Consider the following 23,541-nt stretch of genomic DNA (forward strand, 5'->3'; position numbering starts at 1 on the left):
GACAGTTTTATCTTCAGAATTATTTTATCAGATTCTAGCCTGGGCTTACTATAAAGGCAGTCACAGAATATAAAGTAAGATTCACTTCAGAAAGAGGGAATCTGGAAGTAAAGAGAACTAAATCTCAGTTACCCTGATGTTCAGGAGTACTCTATGAAGGGAAAGAAGCAGCTCCAGGGAACAGCACACTCCATTCTCAGACAGGCATCTTGGCAAGGTCTTCTGTCCTAATTTCTCTGCCTTGATCTTAAAAGGAGGTGAGGGTGACTAGTTTGGCTTCAGATAGGCACAGAAATTCTAAATGCCACTGATATCAAATGAATGTCACTAAATGGCTGTGATGGGGGAGGGCCTGATCTACATAGAGCAGATCTCTGCCAGTTTACAAAATGTGAAGTGAAATAGGTAGGACAGTCTCTCGTCTCGATGATTCAGCTATGCAACAAATTGCCCCTGTCACAGGGGAAGAAACATGAAGAAGGAAATTCAGATCTGACTGTGTACCACATTAAAAAAAATCTGAAAGACAGGACAAGTATTTGAAATAATATCTGAAATTACAGAGTCACAGTGCAGTTTAGTTTGGAAACTTGCATTCAACTTTCCAGAGCCTGATCCAGAAGACATTCTTCTCTCACAATTTTTATTCAAAATACTGATGCTACTACTTATCCCAATGGAAAATATAAAATGGAACAAAATATATTCATCCCTCATGTCATGAGGTCTAAATTCCAAGAACATTGTGGACAAAGCAATGAATGCTCCCTTGCTTTAAGCAAGAGGATGTATGTACATTTAAACAAAAAAATGTAATGTTCCCCCTGGGGTTCACTGAGGGATAAAGATAGCATTGATGACCATAGCAAGACTGAAGGCTAAGCTTTAGCTGTCCCAAATTTGCCTTGGTAACTGTACCATGAACTCTCCAGTTCCACATACAGTGGAATATGAGTCCTACATTACGAGAAAAGTATAAAGTAGGAATTCTGGAATAAATCACTGAGAAAAAAAATAACAAAGGAGGAAGGGAAAAAATCAACCACTGCCCAAAACTCCCAAGAAAAAGGATCAGAAAAAGGGTCCTTTAAATGAGGTTCCTGAGCAGAACTCAAACAGGATAAAGCTCTCCAAAACTGCTCACTCGCAGGGGGACAGGGGAAATAAAAGACTTGAATGTAAATGATTGGATTCTAGAAATGCATCATCAGCTGAATATTTCTGTTGCCTTTTTAACTGCATTTATTTCCCAGAAAATTGAAAAACACCATTCTAGCTCTTCTACAGGATCAGAAACCAAATGGACTATAACTAAGATTTGTTATTAAAAACATACAAAACCTAAATGTGACTCCTGACTCATGTTTTCTAAACCACTTGTATCTGTCACACCACCTAACTAAATGAAATTTACCAGATGTCTGTAAACAGTGAAGGAGACAAAGTCAGAAATCTTTCAGTCAAGAGACAGAAACAAATCTTTTCTAGCAAACGAACCCAATTTTTAACTGAAAGAGAAGGAAATTATACTGCTGAGAGTCAGACAAGACCATGACAAATATCAAGTGCAAAAATTCCTTCAGGGACAAGGAGGAGACTTTTTAAATTATGCAGCTCTTCAGGGGGACATGGAGGAAAAGGAGGAGCATTTCACACAAGGAACACCTGAACTTGTGCCTATGGACAACACCAGGCACAGAAACTTTATTCCACCACTGTCAGAAATTCCAAACAGAGGTACTTCACAGTAAAGCCTTAAGCTTCTCCATTATTTGCAGCAGAGCTAGGAGGTGGAATGTGCCCCTCTCTGATCTTCTCCTTCTGCCCCAGTTTTCATTCACTTGAAGCAGGAGCCAAGGATGGCCATGGAAAAAGCATGGGAACCAAATCCACCAGATTTTGAATCTTTGCCTAAGGCTGAAAGCACATGAAAAGGTTTTTTTCCTCTGAACCCCTGCTAGGTATTAACTTCAGTATTAGGTGGACATTTAAAAAAGCATATGTGAGTATATCTGTAGGGGCAGAGAAGCTCCCCAGTTGCAGAGAAGAATCTTTGTGACTAAATCATAAAGGCCTAGTTAGACAGCCTGTATTTGTGTCCTAGCAGGGGGTTCATCTTGAGGGAAGAAGCTGATAGAAAAATAAATGGAAATGTTTGCTGGCAAGAAGAGTCCTAGAGTGCAGCAAAAAAAGATTGTGTAAAAAAGGTACAGCTGAATGAAAAATGCCTGAATAGTCTGTGACAAGCCATAAAGCAGCAACACTTGAGGTTATTTTCACAGAATCTGACAAATCACATTAGAAATCCGCATCAAGCCTGCAAAATCAAACAGACAGGAGTTAAAAAGTTCCAGAATTGAGGTTATCTCTTAATTTTGTCCTCTTCTTTCACATAAGACTTCAGTGTGTGCAACCTAAATCCCACAGCAAACAAAACAATGAGATTTTCTTCTGACTGTCCCCATGGTTATCACCATTAGTGTTTCAGTGCTCCACAAAATTTCTGGTAAATGTCACAAAAGCTCTGAAATTGGAATTGCCATTCCAGGTAATATTATCTTTATCAATAAAATAGAAGTTTCAGGCACTAACATAACACATATTTGTCATAGATTCTTGTGTCTGGGTACTCCTGCTAAAAATCAGACCCTTTGAGGGGTGAGGTGAGACCCACACCCTTCCTGGCCCTCAAAGAACTCAGGAGCAGAGGGGACCAAACCTCCAGAGCAGCACCTGGGGGGTTATAGCCAGACCACTGCATAAAAGCAAACTCTTCATAGCAAATGACCTCGGGCAGAGCTGTCTCTCAGGGTGCCAGTGCACAAGCCAAGCAGAGTCAGAGGTCTGACACCCAAGCTTGCAGCATGACTCTCTTTTATTCAGCAGTATGAAAAAGGCCAAAAAGTAAACAGCCCTTCTCTGGTTTTACTTCTTTGATCACATATCTACAAGGAATTAATACCTCCCTGACTCTTCCCCAAAGCACTATAAAAGTCTTTGATGAATAACTGAACACTTTTGGCAAAAAAAAAAAAAAAAAAAAATTTACTTAACATTTCCTTCCGTCCCTGTGTACTCAAGTGTGCAATCTTAATGTTAATTGAAAACCTTAAAAAACCTTTAGGAAAAATAGTAATATAAGCAGTTACACTACCCCTTATCTGTCTTATCAGTAAGGATGTAAGTAACACTACCTTTGTTTTGTACTAATTAGATATTCATCTGCAGTGAGTGCTCCTTGTATTGGACAAGTAATTCAATACCAATGCTTGTTGTGATGCTGTGATTAGAAAAGGACCAGTGACACCTTCTCATGCACAGATGAAAGACGCTGAACAGAGAAGTAAGGGATGTTACAGATGGATAATGATTGGCTCTCGCAATTAAGGGATAACTGTTGTGTGAATATTAAGAGAAGCTTTAGTGATGTATGGTTATGTTATTGTACTTTAGATGTCCTCTGTTCTCCCCATAGTTCCCTTTTCCCCCCTGTATTGTGACCATCAGACAGCCTGGGCTGTCTAGGACAGATAAAAGAAGGTGTGCACGTGTCCCTTACCTGGGGCAGCTGGGAATGGAAAAGCTTGGTGCTCAGGGGTGCAGCATGGCAACACCTGATCTCCAATCAAGTCCCAAGAAAGCTGACTCCACTGATAAATGGCAAAGAGCTGACTGACAGACCTTGGGAGGGGCCAGGGCTGGCTGAGGCAACCCCCAGGAGTATAAAAAACTGAGCATCCATCTTGAAGACAAACTGGGCATGTGGTATGCACGAGGGGCGGTTCCCAGAGCTGCAGCTTTTTCCTTATGCAGTCCCTTGTTGTATTTTTGTTAAGGTTTAATAAACCTTTTTAAATTTTCAAAGTGAGCAGTTGTTTCTCATAGGGAGATGCTTTACTGCTATGTTTTGCACTGGTGACATCAATATTGAAAGTCCTTTTTCTGTGTGTTGTTCTGGTGTCAGTGTAATAAAAAGGTCACCAAAAAAAATTACTCGAAAGCAGGAGAAAATGTCTTAAAGACAGAAAGAATTTAATTTCTTTATCTTACCAATACAAAGGTGGGTGGTGACTTGACAGTTTTGTAATGACCAAATGCCAGGTACCAAGAAAGATCTCTGATCTAGCAAAGAAAAGGTTTAACAAAGGGCAGGTCCAGATTAAAGGTACATATTTGAAAAAATTGCAACAAATTACCAAAGACAACCTGTCTCATGAACTGTCCGCCTCTTCATGTCTTCAAATCAAAACCAGACACTCTCCTTAAAAATATTGGTTTTGGTTATTTGGTTTCAGAAAACCCAAATTATTTTTCTCAATTTACATGTAAAGAACGGATCAGGAAGAAACAGGCGAACAGTAAAGACGAGGTGACATTAATCACCAGCTTTCCTGACCACGAAGCTGTTCCTTTGGCTTTGTGAAAAATGCCAATCACTTGTTTTTAAAATTTTAAAAGTTTAATAGTAATAAAATGGTTATAAAAGTGTTCAATAATTAAAGTAATAAAAAATTGGACAGTTAGGATTTAGGACAATACGAAACAATAAGAACAAAGAGTTACAGACAGTTGGGGTACCTCTTTCTGGGCAAAATAAGCCTGAATAGGACACACATTAACAGAGGATTAACCCTTAAAAGCAATAGTCCACTACATATTCATACATCTCATACATGATGCATAAATTCCATTCAACAAATTCCATTCTGTCTGGTCTGTGTCAACTTCTTCCTTTCAATCCTGACGGCATCTTCAGAGCTGAGCGAGGCAGGAAGAAGTTAGTTTCGTCTGATAATGGAGCAATAAATTCTTTTTCTCTGAAAGATTTAGGTGTCCTGTGGCTGCTATCTGGTGTGAGTACCGCATTCCTTTCTTTAAAAAAATATCCCACATACATAGTTTCTATTTTAACTACAAAAGTTACATTTTAACTAGAAAACTACATTTACCATACTATTAAAATGTTAATACAACCCTACAAATCAATACAAAATAATACATATAGTCAATATTTGCATAGAGCCATATAATATGCACTTTTCACACTTTTTGTGAAGTAAAAGAGTTTCATTGACAGTCGAACAGTGAGGTCCGGGAAGTTTTGAACTGCGGTTCAGATTTTGGCACGAAGCAACCTCTAATCGTTCTGTCCCCGTCCCCGTCCCAGTCCCCTGGAGCCGCTCTTTCCCCCTCTGTCCCTTCCCTCCCGCTCACCCCGCTCAGTTTCACTTTCTCTTCTCCCGTCCCTGCCGCCGTGAGATCGCGAAGGGCAGAGGAGGGAGCCGGAAAGAAGCTCGCTGCTTGCTTTTCATTTCTTCCACCCTAAATAAAAAGCTTAAACTTAGAGGAGCGGAGAAGGGAAACGGGAAGGCAGGGCACGCTGCGCCAGGAGCGACGCTGTCGGAACCAACCGGTCAGGGCAATTCCCAGGCGCTGCCAAGCCCCGGGGCGCTCGGAGCCCGCGGGCCGGCCCGGCAGCAACCCCCGCTCGCCGTCTCCCGGGAGGGAGAGGAAAAGGAGGAAAAAGCTTCTGCCGAAACCCGGGATCGAACCAGGGACCTTTAGATCTTCAGTCTAACGCTCTCCCAACTGAGCTATTTCGGCTGCCGTGATGTACGTTTCGCGGTGAGATATCACTAATTTATTTTTCCACCCTCGTTCTCTGGACGTTTGTACCCTAAAATCTAAATAAACTGGTTGTTATTAGCCCTGCGGCGCTGGACGCCGCAAACGAGTCAATGACGGGTCCCCGCAAACAAAATTATGCCGTAAGCCAAAGACAAATCAGCAGTAACACAAAACTATGCATATACAAACATCTACGCACAACACACACTTCAGAATGAAGGTGTTTTGGCAGTGGCTCCCTGGATTATTGGGGGAGGTCACAGGAACTAGAACGTTATGTGGGACTCAGGAGCATTAAATTGGCAGCATTTAACCTTCAGTTTTCAGGGATTTTATTTTAAAGTCTGACAAAATGTGTGCAGAGATGATGGTGTCACAAAAAGACATGAACAAGACGGGCACCTGCACCTTCTTGTGTCCACTAGAGAAGATCCCTGTGTCCACACAAATCACAAATCCCGACTAAGTAGTGTAAGAAGAAAAAATAGTTTACATTCACGTTGTTGATTAGGCATTGATTTCAACAGGCAACTGGTAGCACACTCCCGGGGCTACAGGGAAAAGGTAGAGGATGCATCAGAGTGCCCACGTTAGTGCCTGTGGTGGGCACTGACATCTCAAGTTTGTGCTGATTTGCACAGCCCATGGTATAGGAAAAGCCACACTGTAAGTAAGGGGAGAGAGGCTGCTTTGCAAAATTGTCCACTGCTGCTCCCTCCTGTTAGTAAAAAACACCACGACTCTCTTCCATAGTAGTAGAGGAATTTGACAAACCCCTCCTTTTTCAAGTGGGGAAGAAGCAGCCTCAGCCCAAGCCAGCCATGTGAATATTTGGTAACATAAATCACCCTGTTTCCTTTTATTTTCAGAGTGTATTTTTCCTCACGTTGTCCCACATTTGTGGGTTCTTCAGGAGCTGATACGTTTTCAGGAGTCAAATGCCTGTTTTCAGAAGCACAAAGGCTGAGGACTGAGCCAGCAGTTTAGTGACTGAAAACAAAAATTCAGTTAGGGAGAGGTTAAAAAAATCCACCCACACTTTTGCTTAAGAGATGTGTGAACAACATACTGATACAAAATCTCATCTTCTCATTATTTTCCATTGCCACTGGCAATGATTGTTTTGCTGAGAAATGATGAATATAATCCCTTAACAAGAATGTCTCCAACCGATGCAGCTAACACAATCTGTGATCTTTGGTGCAGATAAACTCCAAATGTGTCACGGCATGCACAGAAGTCAAAACACTATTGACTTAAGAGTTTTCATACATTACCACAACAATCAGAGGTACTATGGAGCAACAGGTTACTCTGATTCTTATCTTTAGAAATGTCTGTTTTGCCAGGTGAGATGGAAATGACAATGAGAATAAAAACAAAAACTAAAGGTAATCCAAAACAAAATTAAATAAAAGAGAAGGACAATTCAGTCTCAGATATAGCATATTTAATAAAAGAGTCAGCTTTTCCCCTAACAGAATTTGGCGAGGGGGTTTGTATTAAAAGTTCCTCCTTCCGTAGAAAGATATTTGTATTTTGTGCCTGTCTAATGAGCATAAGAACACAGTTTCAGCAAAATGGAGCATTCTGAGTAAAAAAACCACAAACCAACAAAAAATGCCACATTTTTCACCCACAGTCTTTCTCCTACATCAAAGAAAGTAGAGGGTGGACAAACCAAAGGTATTTTCTCGTCCATCATCTTACGACAGTATAAACCAGCCTAAACCACAGCTGACACCCCTTAATGCAAGAAGCCCACACATTTTAGCAAGTGCTGAGGTCAGATCAGAGAAAGCCATGGAGAAAGTAAGAGCTCTCTTTATTTCATAAAGTGGAGCTGATACACACATACACCACAAATGCCCCACAGGCCACAGCTGGCAGGCTGCCCCATCCCTGGCAGTGTTCAAGGCCAGGTAGGATGGGGCTCCATGTCCTGCACATGGCAGGGGGCTTGAACCAGGTGATCTTTAAGGTCCTCTCCCAGCTGAATCACTCTGATTCTGTGAGTGCAGATGGCTCTGCCTCAGCTGCCCACTTCAATATCTTCCAACTCCTTTCACTTGCTGCTGGCAAGGGATGCACTGAATGGCAGCTGTAGTACCCCAAGACATGAGGCAGCAATGTTGGTTTTCCCCAATGCACAAGGGATTTCAGGAGCTGCTTACCAAAGATCTGATCCAATTCAGAACAGTAATCCCAGAAAGAGATGCAAACCACCCAAGTTCCTGATAGAATCTGAATCCAAACCTCTGCCAAAGTCCAGCCCTTCTCCCTTAGAAAGTTTTAGCAGTGAAGTGAAATAGATGTTTACTCCATTTATTTTCTTACTGGTGTGGCCTCATTTTGCTCTGTGACACAAACCTTGAAAGAGTAGACTGAAAGGTTACAGTGTTCACAGTATTTTACATTACTACCTCTGCCTTCTGCAGAAATGCTTCCCCGTAAAATCAGTGAGAAACAAAACCTGAAAGCATCACACTTCTCCACACTGACAGTTCACTAGCTGATCCTTTGTCTTTTTCTTCCCACAGAAGCCAGAAGGCTAATGGCAAAATAAGCTGTTTTCTATAACAGAAAATACTTTTCCCTGTGAAATAAATGCTCCTACCAGATCACTCAGCTGCTAAGAAAATCTGCTGTACATCAAAGTGGGTCAAAGCAAAAGCCTCCTACATTTCTTAAATATATACATTTGAATATTTTAAATTGTGCATTTATTTATATATAAACAAGTAGTAACCCAAAGACAAAAATCTCAAACACTTGGATGAATTAAATCTTCAAAAACATTTAAATAAACTAGAACAGCTTTCGCTAAAAAATTAATAGATCCTATTGAAAACCTACCCCAGTAATAGCACTTCTTTGGATAGTCATAGAAATATCAATGCTTGCATCTTCAGCATCTATGCATTAAGAATAACTTTCAAAAGTTCTGTTCAATAAACCAATCACTCCCCACTGCTTTCTTCTGTGTATTTCTGATAACACTGTTTTTTGTGCTCCAAAGACACTGTACTTATTTACAAAGGTCTAAAATATTTTTAAATTAAGGTTTATGCATGTTTAAAATAGTAAGATTTTAGTTATCTGTAATCTCTACTCTTACAAACGCAACACAGCCTGTACTCCAGTATAAGGAGATGTGAAAGACATATTTTCATGGAACCCACCCAAAGCAGCTGTCACAGCAATCACAAACACAGCTAAGACAGATCTTTCCAGCATTATAGCTATTTCTGGTACTGACTTTTACAAAATACAGAACTGCAAAATGGATATTGTAAGGAAGGATGCACTTTGTAAGGAAGTCATATATCAAGAAAAGTACAAAAATTAAGGAAATCTTTGAAAGTAGTCAGCAACGTGCGTTTGACGATGACATTTCAGTGATTCATCCATAGGAGCACAGGTAAGCCAAGTATGCGACAGATCATTACATACAAAATCCCGTAACTTCTATCTGTCCCAAATGGAGGCTTTTACTTCCAAATCAAGCATCAGTAACAGCCACACAATTCTAGTATTATTATCCCACTGTGTCACATAAAACTCACCTTCAATAAGAAGCCCCTAGACTTTAAAACCCATGCTTGGCACTGCAGTAAGCCTAGAAACTTGCTGGTTAGCCTTCTTTTAGAGTGACTCTTGGCAACCACAAGTGGCACTTTATCAACAGCACCAGGCACTACAAGGTGTGTTGTACCACTACTCAGCTTTTTCTGAGTACACCACAGCATCCCAGTCCTGTGCCACTTGCAGCTCTGCCCAGGGGCCACAGAGGATCAGGGACTGGGCCAACTACAGAAGCTGAAGTGACAAAACCAGGAACTGTGGTCCTTTTTATGTTTGCCAGATCACCTCAAAGAAAAAAAGTAATTTTTTCAGGACAGAGGAAGAGCTAAGAAATATTTTTTTTAAAAACCCCACCATCTACTTTTTCAGCATGTTCTTCTTAATTAAGAGAAACCAGTTACATCATAATATTTATTATTAAATTAACTTTGAACAAGATTCATTGACATATTTCTAGAATTACAGAGTCTTTTCCAAATTTTGTATTAAAACTCAAAGACTGTTTTATCTTTAAAAAGTTTATTACAGAAAAAATGCTGATACACTGCATGATTAAGGTCTGCCAACCCACAATTCACAGAAAAAGAAGAGTTTTAAAAAATTTTCTCCATAAGCAGCCTTCGTATCACAGGAAATAAGATTATTGGAATGTTAACTGTGTTCCAGTATTTCAAGTTTGTTACAATTACAGCTAAAAAAAAGGAGTTAACATGTAATAGACAGTAATACAGCAAAAGAAGTACAAAGTTAAAGGAAGTACTTCTGGAACTCTCAGGAAGACCACCTGCTACTTCTTGACATCATTCCCCCCCCCCCCCGTTCCCCCCAAAAGGGGCATTCAAGGTTATAGCGCAGGTAAGTGCAATCAGTCAACTACAAAAGCTAAAAGTGCACCAGCAGAGAAATGGACGGAACCATACAGGTGCTGTGTCCAGCTTTTGTCAATCAATTTATAGTTTCCAAAAAATATGTAATTTCTCCCCTTGATTAAAAATAAAATCCAACTCTTTGAAGTGACAAAAAATTATATATATTACACTGTAAAAACAACTAATACAGATGAATAATTCCAGAACTAAAACAAATTTAACTCCAAGTCTCAGAAGCTGCAATCACAGTTAATTTTTCTTAATAAGGCAGATTTTACTTCAGTACATTAATTTATAACATTATAAATATTCTTCACTCCATAAAGTTTTTTAAAATCAATAGCTAGTGAGAATAGAGTATTGCACCAAAAGCTGAAGCTAAGAGGTTCAACTTATAAAGTGCTGAAACCATTCCAAAGTCATGCCATACTGTGGTTCTTCACTCATCATGGTTCATGTATCTTGAATACATTAAGAGTCCAATGTGGCCATTTGATTGCAGGCTTTGAAGAAAAGACCAAATGAGGTAGAAGAAACTCCTTCAGGTTCTGTGCCACACTATGGACCACTGAGCTGGGCAAATGGGTCTGTCACAGGAAAGGGCTCCAAAGCTTTCTCCGAATTTTTCCAGTTGTGGAAATTTTCTCTGTACCATTCAACTAATGAGGGAAAAATGCTCATGAGTCAAGCTGACCAGAGCTAACAGGGAAATCCAAATATTCCAGAGATATATGACTAATAACATGCTAATTGTTCTTTTTGGAAGATTTTAGCTCATAATATTACAAAAAATCTAGTTTAAACTTTTTAAGTTCTTTATGCAAGACTCATTCTAGCACTAAAAAGTGATTACCTTTTTTCTTTTATGTCATGCAAATTCACTATTTAGAAAGCAGCCAATTCACGTAAAATTCAAGAGTTACGTTCAATCTCTTCAGCTTCTCATTAACTAAGCTATATACCCATTTCCCCCTCTCCCTCCTCCCATCACTCCTAAATCACTGTAAAAGTCATCAATCTTACTTGTTTTTGTTATTCCTTCTTTCCAAGGCACTTTGGGTCTCCAGCCTAAGTTGTGCATTTTTTCTGAACTCATTGGATATCTGAGGTCATTTGTAGGCCTGATAAAGTATAAAATGCATACAGAAAACAGTCTGATTTTACTGCTTCCTTAATTAGAAATGCAGTACCTAACACTGTCTTCCAAGGAATATTAGGTATGCTTCAATTTTGAAAATTCCCATCAACATAAACAGGTTGCATTGCCTTCAAAAAATATGTGGCAGCTGAGTGCAGCTACAACAACACAATTCAGTTTGTACAGTCAACTACTTGAAATTGACTAGAATAAATATTAATTAATATTTTACTGGCACGAAAATGAACACAAAAATCACTGCCAACGCATTTGTGCAAATCAGTGCATTTGCAACACAGAACCAGCATTTTCTAATATTAGCATTTACATTTTTTATCCTGAAAAGCCAGAAATTTACACATACTTCAGATTTAAAACACACAGGCTTCCAAAGGGGCATCAATACAGAGGCTCATTAGCTACTGTAACTTAGTAATACTGAATATGTAGAATCCCAAGCTGCAAGATTCAACACAGAAAGATACACCTGATATTTAAGCGTGGCAGAAATTTTCACTTCCACAGTCTGGCAGATAGGTAGCCTAGTCTAGCATCCTGCACCACTGGCACTGGCATATTGAATAGTCAAGGTACATGTGCAGGCACAAACCGAGCACTCATCACTGTTACTGTAACATGCTAATCTGAAGCAGAAGCAGAATTAATTTTTCCAAAACAAGTAACCTTCATGACCTTTAAGTCATTCATTATAGAACTGTATAGTCATAAATTAGGTATATTAACAATTTTTGATAAGACCTCCACACTCCTGAAACACGTATTCCTATGTGGTTCGTTTTCCCAAGCCCATCTATGTTTAAACATTAGCTGACAGGGCTCAATACACATGAAGAAATATCTCAAAGTGAAATACACTGAGAACGCCTAAACACTCACATCATGTGAGCCAAAGGCAATTTGTTCAAAGTCCTGTAACACACTGAGATAGGATTCTGAAGAACATTTCCTTTTAAAAACAAAAGCTAGCACATTTTTAAAGACACTTCTGTTGCCATGATAACAATCTAAATGTGATCAGAAAGTGAGAATTCTGAAGGCCATAATACTTAACTGCTATCAGCAGACACATCATCTCTAATCACTCTGGAGAGAGTGATATCTAAAGTAAGCAGAGATTCATTGTTGCTGCAGAAAAGAAATGGATATAAAAGAGCAGAGCCAAACCAAGCCTGAAATTAAGGATGGAAACACACAGCAAAAGCATATCTATAAAAGCTACCCATTTTTCCACTGCCCTAACTTTGGTACCTTAGAGCTTTACATCTACTTTTGAGATAGCAGCTTCAGCTTAAGATAGAAATCTAAAGCTAAGTACACTCCACAGGCAGATATTTCTGCCTGTGGAGACTGAGTCTTACTACAAAGTACATCTAAGTCTGAATTAGTCACATTAATGCCAAAATACTACAGCTAGGCAAGAGATGATGGGATTCATCTCAATCAGTGATGCTGAATAAAAAGTACACTGAATAAACTGTCCAAGCTACCGTGAAGGAAAAGTTTAGTTGCTCTGTAAAACTTTTCCTGGAGCAGACTTCAGTAATGACAAGTGCAAAGAATGAAGACAGAGATTAGCATTACATGCTCCCCTTCAAGACATTAATTCTGACCTACAGATTCAAATAATAAAAAAGTCCTGTTTTTTATACAGAGCCCTGATCATAGATATCAAATCCACTAGCGCAAAAAAAAAAAAAAAAAAAAAAAAAAAAAGAAGAAAAAAATTAAGGCAGCAAAACAGCTCTTACTCCCTCAAAAGTGCTCCCCCATTAGAGCAGAAACAATTCCATAAATAACTATTCGGTTAAGAGTCTCAGAAAACCTGCAGGACAAAATTATCCTGCATGTGCAGAGCATCCTGCATGTCCTCCACATTTCTCACCTGTCTTTGACATAATCCATCCAGTGCTCCATTTCAGACTCTGAACTGGTCTTCTTTATCTGTCAAGAGGAAAAACAAGTATCACTCCCATACATCTTGGGCTATCTAAACATATATTTAAAAAACATTTTTTTTTCTTAACAAACTTACATCTTATTTAAAACCCCCAACAAAAATATAAACCACAAACAGAAATGGTCTTTTGAATTCTGAGTCTTCAAACCACTGAAATTATCAAAATTATCTAGAACATCTCCAACCTATCTCCTTCATCCAGAGCACCGCCAGAACATCCATAATCAAACTGTTAGATTTTAATAGTGCCACATTCTCAGACCAAAACTAAAGCAGTCAGCATGAAAAAAAATGGTAATTAATCATGATGCCAGTCAGGATATGTCCTAGTCAGGATAACTGATACAGCAGCCCAGCACAGGATAGCCCATACTGCAAACTTACACAGTCCAGCTGCCACAGAAACGGAAGCACATCATTCTGCTGCAAGGATCTTCCAACACCCACCACAAGTCTAAGCTCTTTCAGAGCTACAGAAGGTCTGTGTAATTATTCATATGTGCAATGAAAACCAGTAAAGAAAAGCATCAGAACTCTTTACTCACTAAATGGATTAGCTCCTTAGCAAGCTGGGCAATGGACATCTCAAAGTTAGTTCCAATGTTATAAATTTCACCTGGTTTACCCTCCTTCAGGACAGTAAGGAATGCTTCTACCACATCGGTTGCATAAAGGAAATTCCTTCTCTGAAGTCCAGAACCATGAATACAGCTTAAGACAAGAAAAAGACAAAAAAAGTTTTTTAATCCTCAGATAGATACATTCAATTTACTGGACTGTGTTTTTAGCAGTTTTGCTGTTAGATGGGTGCCTGAAGGTACCTTAAGTAACTGACATGCAAACAATCCTTTACTTTATGGAAATCTTGCTATTAAAATAAGTGATTCAGAACTTTGTTATGTAATTATTGTTTTACAAACTAGCACATATTTATAACTGCAATTACAGTTTTATAGCAGAAATACTACCAAAAAATGTGAGTTACCTACCATTTTCTGTTCTGTTGCAACAAAGATATAAACTTTGGAATAACCTAAGGAATTGAACAATAACAAAAAAAAATTACTCCACTATTTTAGAAGCTGTAATTCTACAAAGAATAAGGAACTTCAATGGTTATGAAGCATTAAGCATAAGATCCTTTAAATACTTCTAAGTTTTATTAAATATAATGAAAGAATATATCAAGCCTAGAAACTGCAAGGATTTTTGTCTGTAAGAGTACATGCCTTTACTGCATTGTAAGCCTTATCTTTCTGGCTGTTACAAATGTAACGGTTTTTCAAAAATAAAAGAAGTTTCCATTACTTTTGCACATGGCAGTGAATCACAATCTAACTAGAAATAATATTACCAACAGTTCAGAAAAAGGTTTAAACATCCAACAAACTGCAGTAATCGAGAAACAAAGAGTTGTTAAGGTAGTTAAATCTGGAAGAGAATCAACGGAGAACTTTAAGATAATGCAGATAAACACAGAACAAGTGACAGTGTGCTCACTGCACAAAGATTTACATTATGTTCATCCAAAAGCTTAGATCCATTCATAATGCCCTAGATACTTCAGAACAGTTACCCACATTATTAAAGTCCTTAAACTGAAGCCATTAGAAAACTACTCAAATTACCTAAATTTAACTTCCTGTTCTAAAGACAGAAGCAGAATACTAAAGGTTAATGTAGCCTAGTGCTGTGTTTTTAGCAGTAACTTCAATTTGGTATGTGAAGAAGAATACATATAAGTCAAAAGCCAGCAAATACATCCCCTAATATACCCCCAACAATCATGCAACCTGTAGCAAGACACAGATCAATGAAAAATGTACTCTAAAAGCCATTCTTATCCACCTGCAATAATGCAGGTGAAAATAAATGTATTTGCAGGAAAAAAAAACCACAGAAGGTTTAAATTATAAAACACCTCCACAGAACTGTAAAATATAACTACATTTTCCAAACTCCAAAGAGTACATGTGATGATTACTTTGTGATGTTGAAATTTCATTTCAGTAATGTATTTCCATTCACTAACGAAGCAGATTCAGGTATTGACCTAAAAAGGCAACTCCTTCTCACAAATAACTGTTTTAAAGAGTCCTGCAAGGTCTGTATGAACACAAAGACAAGTCACTCTACACTACTTCTCACCTTATATATTAAAGTTATAGCTCCATCTTACTTTATTTCTCTGCAGGTTAGAGCATCCCTTTCTACACTAGACATTGTATTCTCAGTTTACTTTTTGAAATGTTTCCCTTAATTATTGAACACTCACAATTACAGAACATGATATGAGTTCATGTAATTTGTAGGAGAACTCTGTGAAAATATCCTTTGAAAAATAGAAAAATTACAAAACAAAGTTGCTGTCATAAAATTCATTTAAACTACAAGTCCCTAATTGAAGTTTTATCAACAACCAAAAAACATGCGCTCAGGGTAAGATATGTTAGTGCAAGCTCAAAATATATAATCACATTAATTGCAAGAGTGCTTTTTTCAAAGCCCTCTTTCAGACACTTTTTCATCCCATGCACATGAGAAAAAAGTAACATCACGGCAACCCTGAATTCTGGTATACTGAAGCTCAGAGTAAAGCACAGTTTAACTTACTTTTTCTGGATACTGATGTGGTCCATAAACATTACTGCTCCGTGTGATGACAACTGGGAACTGGAGAGCATTAAACATACACGTGATTACATAAGAAAGCATATACCAGTAAAAATCTGTACCTTCCTGCTGACCAATAAACAAACCAACACATTCACAGTGCTTGCACAAAAATGTGCAAGCCCTTACAAACAGTACTGAATTAAGCTCTCTGTATTTCTGTCGAAGAGGCAAAGGCCTCCAGCCTTCTCAGCCTGTCAGGAGCACCACAAGTGACAAATGTCTGAAATCTCTCCAGCTCTGGAACCACCACAGAACACTGCATATCTGTATCTGATTGACTGAAGACTGGCTTACTCCTACTTATTCCAATATGTTTCACAGGTCATTAACATCCTGTTCTTGTTTACTTTATAGCAAAAACATCATATATTAAGATCAGAAGTCTAAAGTATCCAAAATACTAAATATGTTTGCTTAAACAAATCCGACTAGCAGGGCTTTTTCTTGGGATTTTTTTATTTTTGCTTTAACCACAAGCCTAGTCTTGATACAATTTGAATTACACATGTTCTACTTCTGTGTAATACTTTTGTATTCCTGCAACCTTAGCACTGGTTTTTAAATTCCTAATGTTCTCTTTGACCATTTTATCAAAGCACATTTTTAGATATTACAGTTCAGATTTAAAAAACAAAACTTAAAAACATCTGATCTATCCCCGCTATCTTGCAGTGTATCTTCATAACTTATTGATGGAGATCCTCTAACACGTCCAAACTACAAGACTAACAATAAGGAAAGAGATGGCACTGTGAGGACTAGTACTGATTTTTCTTTTATACTCTTACATACAAAATACAGACACTTAATTACAAGCTTCAGAGTTTTTGAAGCTTCCATGGACTTACTTGGTACCTTTCCCAGTAAGACTGAACAAAACACTCAGCAGCTGCTTTAGAGGAGGCATAGGGATTTGTCGGACGTTTTGGGGAGGATTCATCGAATTCCTAAAATTAAAAGAAAAATTTGCATTACTCAATTTCTTTTGTCCAGATAAGCCTTAAAGTTACAAAAGAAATAAAAATCCATAAATATCCAAGCACATCAGTCTAACAAAGTCCCCTTACAACAGAAGACCATAACAAAAGACAGCCTATTTACTGAACATAGAAGGCAGACAGAGTACCAGCAGTAATATTTTTATACTTGTAACAGAGTTACCTCACAGCAGCAGGTCCTCAGATTTTTATCTTATTAAATAATCACTGTTGCTAGAGAGGCTTAATATCTTTCAGGTTCATATTGCCTCAGAGAGCAATTTGGCCACCATTAACAAATTCACCTTTCAGCCCTAAATAAAAGAAGTTTTTCTTAAATTTTTGTGTAAATTTATTTCTGTAAAAAATTTAGAACCGCAACCCAAAAGCTTCCAAAGCAAGGCTTCAACAATTCTGACCAGTTCCAGAACAGGTATCTTCCAGACTATCCTGACACTTTATTCTACTTCTTACTTGAAGAGAAAAAAAACCAAACCAAAAGGAGGGATACTACCCAAGGTGTGATTGTTACCAATCACCTTAACGTGATTAAAGTACTCACTGTTCTTGTCCGACCTTTGCCTCTGAAATTAAATGGCCTTCCTCCCCTCAAAAAAAAACTCTATGAGAACTTCTAGTGTGATTCACAAAGAGAAGAAAAAACAGATTAAAGTTCTCTTTTCAAGGCCCAGAGACAGAAAAATTTCACTTGAAGGTATCAGCCAAGCCACGAGTCTACACACAAGAAAACATCATCTTTGGGTATCATGAAAGCCTACAGATGGAAGTTGCGTTGAAGGAACTGATAAACACACTGTGATAATAAGAAAATGCACAGAACTCTTCTGAAGTACATTAATATTTCCAGGGACTGTGTCAAAAGGCTCCTTGACTTTATTTATGCCTTTAAAAAGATGAACATGCATCATTTGCCTTTTTACTGAGCTAAATTACATTTCCTGAATTAAGGCCAGGTATAAATTCCCAAAAATCAAAGACGTGCAGATAACAACAAGAAACATCTGAATATTTATTACAGTAATACAGGAATTGTTTTCTATTTGAACTGTCACTACCTCCAGTTCTGATAATATTTTAGCTAGAATATAAAGCAGTTCCCTGCTTGTTAAGCTGTGAACATTACTGAAGTCTCATGAATGCTCCAGGACAAAACCTGGTACAGGTACAATACACTCCTTTGATACTATCTCTGAGTAGTGACATCATTAATGACCCAAATCTCACAATAAACATTCAATATAAAACAAGGTATGAAAAAACCAAAAAAGGAGAATTTTGATATTCAGCTTTCTAGAAGCTACCAGTGCTTACCTAAAGTCAAACATTTACAGAGGCCAGAGAAAGTTGGACTCAACTTTGTTTTTACTATTGAAAGCAGGTAAACTAGAAGAGTCCTCATGGATTTTCAAACTCACCTCATCAGTGCTACCTCCATATACTTCATCTGTACTAACGTAGACAAACTTCTCCACATTGGCTTCATGTGCAGCAGCAACCAGCACATTGGTGCCATAAACATTCACGTAGGTGAATTCCAGGGCATGCCAAAATGAAAGATCTACATTAAAAAATGCAGACAATTCTGATTAAATTTAAGCAAGACAAGGCTATAGGTTCCACTTGAAAGCTGCAATATAGACCTGTCAGACAGCAAGGTCCTTATTAACTGAAGGCACCTTTTACACTTACTTGAAGACAAAAATCCTTGTTCTCAACAAGAGGCTGGAATCATGAACAAAAGCTTGTTGGTTATGGACTTTTTTATTCTAAAACAGCATTGTTAAGTGCAGTAAGGAAAGTGTCATTCAAAGACAGTTGCAAGATGCAGTAATATGGACCCATGACTAATAACTCATCAGCAGCAGTTTTGATTCTTACAACTGTTCCCCTTACCTAATGACTTTGTGCCTATCAAATCTGACAATTTCAAGAAGTATTTTCCTGGAGAATTCTTTGAGGATTTCTTCTCATGATGAATGGAGTATGGTGGGGACTGCTCTTACTAACAGTGATACTGAAAAGCAGCCATCTGAAATACGCACTTTATAATTCATTCTCTCTTTTTAGCACAGAGACAAGATTCCAGTGGGACTTATGCCTAATCCTTCAGCTTTCACACTGTTTTTTCATGTGACATTGGAGCCAATTAAGCAAAAACTTCAGACTATGTTCAATGCCCCTCTACACTGTCTTTATGACTCCCTCAGTACACTGTCAGCTACACGTCAGTCTAGACAGAATTTAAAAATGAAATGCAGACAAAAAGGTACATTACCATTTATGTGCAATGAAAACAAGACAACAGTTATATGAAGAACTTTTTAAATCAAGGCTGTGAATCCCTGTGAATTAAAAAGGCCATCAGGTGCTCAGTCATGTGATTTGTAGAGAAATTGGATCCTTGGTTATATGAAGGGAAAAGACAAAAGGTATCCTGGCATATATTTCAAGCAGATATAGCCATGGAAAACAATACCAAAACATGCAGCAATGCTCACCTACATGTGTTTGGGCTGCAAAATGAAGGACTATATCTATTTTCTCAGTTTCAAAGAGCTGCTTTATAAAATCAGGTTCACAAATATCCCCCTAAACAGGAAATAAAAAAAAAAGCAAATTATTTTTGATAGAAAATAGTCAGTTTCCCTTTATACCAAGTGTCACATAAGAAACCATTACAAAGGGAACACAGGATACAAACAGCACTGAGTTCTGGGCCACTTATCAATGCCATGTCTAAAATAATACCAGATTAAAAAAATTCCTAAATGAAACTTATTTCAGAATTTATATTACTATTAACATTAGAAATAGCAATGTGTCCAAAAATACGCACAACCAAAGTACAGTGTGGAGCTCCAACACTGAGGCTGAAATTCCAAGTTCCCAGAGCAAGAGTTCCCACTCTGGCAAGCTGGTAGGGACATCTAGTGGCACTGCAAAAGGAGAAGCAGATTCCCACTAAGGGGGATTAGATTATGTCTTGCAAGGGCTTTGCTGTTTGCTGTTTATTCAGGTGATTTATTTCTTAATTGACATATTTTTTTAAAAGAGACATTATTTTGAAATAAATGGCTAGTTACTGAAATTTTTTTTAAACTGAAATTCAAGCTTAATACATCTATGCTGAACAGCAATAGAAATTGTGATTAAAACATATCTTTCATACAGCCCCTGAGGCAAATTTTCTAAACTTACTGTTCTACTTTCCAAAACAGACTTCCTTCCTATAGCACCACTAGAGAATACATCCTCCCTGCTGTCTTCTAAGGTCAGGACCAATGTTACAGTTCTAATTATAAGGGCAGCATGTTAGAAATTATCTTTTCCAGCACATTTTTTTCCTGTCAGTGTAAACTGCCTGGTTGCATACCAGCTGGATATTAAGCTGTGATGAATTGTCCCTAAAAACCAAAAACAGAAACAAACAACCCAAACCACCAAAAAAAAAAAAAATAAACCACACAGTGAAAAGTTGAAATTATTTATACTGATGTAAGTTTTGTGACAAGAGACTCTTACCCTTTTCAAAAGCGTCATCATTCCCAGTTACTGCTCCCCTGCTTCACATAGGGATCTGTTTAAAGGCTTTCTTGTAGAACTCCAAGCTCTCCCCAGCAATTAAATGTTAATATCTACTCAGGTAACAAGGTTTTTATACTGCACTTACACATTTCATATGGCATACTGGAAACAATCAAAGACCTTAGGAAAATAACCAAAAAGCCACTTTGGTCATGCTGAAACTGCACACACGTGCCTGTCTACATACAGGCTGTGCCCTTTCTCTCATGCAACTTTTATAATCCCTTACTGAAATAAAGAGGTGGTGCACAAAAACATAAACAGCCATGGGGGTCAGCAACAGGTCAGGGCAAGTTCAACTTCCAGCCTCACCTGAACCTTAGAAAAAAGGCAATTTTACCTCTGAGAAAAGCGCTGTTTCAGCAAACTGAACTATATGCATTTCTCAGATGTCCTGCAACCTTGGGCAGACCCCAAGACAGAGAGATGAGCAACAGCACTGCCTTTTGTAGACAGGAGGAACCTCAGCATACAAGCCCAGCAAAAACCAAATATTGACCTGAACAATAAATCAAAATCCATCTCCTGTCTGAAGACAAAACTGTGGAAGCAGTACACCAAAAATCTGTAAAAAGTCATGTTTTGTGGAAGGGAAGGTTCTATCACCTGGATAAACTTGTAGTTTTCCTTCCCAGAGACAGTTTCAAGATTCTTCAAGCTTGCACAGTAGTCGAGCTAAAGAGAAATACCACACAACATCAGTAAGTGGGCTTCATGGAAACAAAAACCCAACCTAACCCCTGGAAAGTCTGAGAATAAAATAAAAACTTGTTTAAAAAAAAACCTACTTTGCAAGCAGATGTGAAGCTTTAAAAGCACTAATCTTCAAAAGATACCCTAACTGCAAGAATTCTTAAACAGATGTTTAGAGCTTGAAGTTTTGTTCTTGCTCTAAACACTAGTTGACTACTGTTTTGTGCACAGGAACAAATTGGAAAATCAGACAAAAATTAGTAACAATACGCCATATAAATTTCAACATATTATAGATTACATTATTAATCACTTAAAACAGTTGTCCATATCAAGAAAGAAAACAAGGTATTACCTTATCCAGATTTATAATCAGATAGTTTGGATAGTTTTTCACAAGAGAGACGACTACATGTGAAGCACTGCAGGATAGAAGAAAAACATATTTTACAATTACATACTTGGCTTTAAGGTAATAAAGAGACGAGAAACTTCAAATAAATTCAACATTTTCAAAAGTCTTTGTGGGAAGAAGGGGATATATTCAAGACAGATAGAAGAAAAATTCAAAGATATTTAAACACATCAACATTATTCTAATATATATTCTATACACTATCCTAATATTTTCTATATGTAAGTGCATATGGGTAAGTAACTAAAAATCAGAACAAAAGTTCATCCTATAACGAAAGAAATCAGCACTGCTCACAGTCACATAAAAAACCCAAAAAAGCTTTTTTATGCTATATTCAATTGCCACTGTAAAATACTTTTGCACGCTAAAGCTATTATTGTTAGGTATCGGGGAGAACCAAACAGTCAACACTCCTAACCCACGACAGTGACTGCCATCACTCACGTCTCGGACACTGCTGCTAGGTGTAAGTGACAACCAGACAACCAGATGGCACTGCCCTTTTGGCACGGTCTTGTGTACAGGAAGCTCAGCCTGAGAGTTCAGGTTAGTTCAGGGTTATTCACACACAGAAACTTAACCCTCTCATAGCTTCCTCACACTGAGAGGCTCAAGCTTAAGATGAGCCAGACCCTTCTCTGACTCAAACTGAGCCCGGAGCACTGGGGGTTGATACGGGAAATAGCAGCTGGCTCGAAGCCCTGCCACCTTCAACCCAAAGAATCCATTAGGCTGGAAAAGACCCGAGATCGTCGAGTGCAACTTACGACCAAACACGAGGGTTAACCCCTTGTTAACCAGACCATGGCATTAAGCCCCATGTCCAGTCGTTTCCTGAACCACCTGCAGGGACAGTGACTCCTGACCTCCCTGTGCAGCCCAATATCTAATCATCTTTTCTATTAATAAATTCTTTCTAGCGTCCACTCTAAACCTCTGCAGGTACAGCTCAGACTGTGTCCTCTCGTATTTGCTGCCTGGGAGATGAGGCTAGACCTCACCTGGCTACACCCCTCTTTGAGGGAGTTGAAGAGAGCGATAAGGTTGTTTCGCCTGAGGCTCCAAGCAAAACAACCCCAGCTCCCTCAGCCGCTTCTCATAAGGTTTGTGCTCCAGGCCTTTCACCAGCTCCGCTGCCTTCCTCTGGGCAGCCCCGCACCGGCTGAGACCGAGCACCGACTGCCAGCGCCGGACGGTCCCTCCTTCCCCTCCTCGCCGGCCGCAGGCGAAGAACGGCGGGGGCAGGCTCGCAGCTCGCTCCCCGGCACTCATCACCTCAGAACCCAGACACGGGCGAGCCACCAGCAGCCCCTGAGTGAGCGCGGCCCGAGCCAGCGGCGCCGAGGAACTGGCCCGGGATGGACAAAAGGGCGGCAGCACCGCGGGATCCCCGCCCGCCACGTCTCACCCGCGGCCCCGGACAGGAGGCCGGCGGCCCCCCGCTCCGGCCCCGCGGGGCTCACTCACATGAAGCCGGCGCCGCCCGTCACCAGGACCCGCTTCTCGAACAGCGGCGGCTCCGCGGGGCCCGCCCGCCCCGACATCGTCCGCGCTTTACGGCACCGGCCCCTTCGCTACCTGTCCCTCACGGCTGCGCGTGAGAAGCACGGGCCCGTGGGTTTTACGGGCAGAGTCGCAGCGCCTGCAAGAGGCTTATTGAAAGATCGCCTTCTTCGCTCCCCGTGCAGTCCCAAGAGCGGAGCTGTCTCCGTCTCGGAGGCTACCGACAGCGGGGCGGACGCGGTGTGTGAAAAGGGCCAGTGCTTCACCTCCACATTCAGCGGCAACTGGTGGCCGTCTCTTTTACGACTCTGGCTCTTTCAACTTACGGCCGGACTCGGCAACGGGACACGTTGCCGCAGGGACAGGGCCTGGTACTCGGTCTCGCCCCCAGGGGCGGACGCGCTCCCTCATTGGCTCTCTCGCCGCTCGCGCCTAACGCGGCGGGGGGCGTCACGTGACGGGGAGGGGGC

General features: G+C 39.5%; 1 protein-coding gene and 1 non-coding gene across 2 annotated transcripts; both read right to left on the minus strand.

Moving 5' to 3' along the window:
- Window positions 1-5,531: 5,531 nt before the first annotated feature.
- Window positions 5,532-5,604, minus strand: TRNAF-GAA (transfer RNA phenylalanine (anticodon GAA)). The gene has a single exon. It is a non-coding gene; the product is annotated as a tRNA-Phe (tRNA).
- Window positions 5,605-9,683: 4,079 nt separating this feature from the next.
- TGDS (TDP-glucose 4,6-dehydratase) lies at window positions 9,684-23,454 on the minus strand. Its single transcript, XM_050970502.1, has 12 exons — window positions 23,036-23,454; window positions 21,506-21,572; window positions 21,064-21,132; window positions 19,371-19,461; window positions 18,288-18,430; window positions 16,723-16,821; window positions 15,812-15,871; window positions 14,188-14,231; window positions 13,744-13,909; window positions 13,124-13,182; window positions 11,106-11,203; window positions 9,684-10,741 (listed from the first exon to the last, which is right to left on the minus strand). Exons 1-12 carry the CDS (start codon window positions 23,110-23,112, stop codon window positions 10,641-10,643), a joined length of 1,074 nt encoding a protein of 357 aa, XP_050826459.1. The 5' UTR covers window positions 23,113-23,454; the 3' UTR covers window positions 9,684-10,640.
- Window positions 23,455-23,541: the final 87 nt, after the last annotated feature.

The sequence above is a fragment of the Serinus canaria genome, chromosome 1 (genome assembly GCF_022539315.1).
Source record: "Serinus canaria isolate serCan28SL12 chromosome 1, serCan2020, whole genome shotgun sequence".
Taxonomy (NCBI): Eukaryota; Metazoa; Chordata; class Aves; order Passeriformes; family Fringillidae; genus Serinus; species Serinus canaria.

What these genes read in the sequence shown, in the direction of transcription:
- TGDS (XM_050970502.1), bottom strand. Translation starts at nt 23,112, where the DNA reads ATGTCGGGGCGGGCGGGCCCCGCGGAGCCGCCGCTGTTCGAGAAGCGG. An exon ending in ACGGGCGGCGCCGGCTTCAT is followed by an intron (nt 21,573 to 23,035) that starts GTGAGTGAGCCC and finishes TCTATCCTGCAG; the next exon opens with TGCTTCACATGTAGTCGTCT. An exon ending in CACATCAGTATCCAGAAAAA is followed by an intron (nt 14,232 to 15,811) that starts GTAAGTTAAACT and finishes TCAATTCCTTAG; the next exon opens with GTTATTCCAAAGTTTATATC.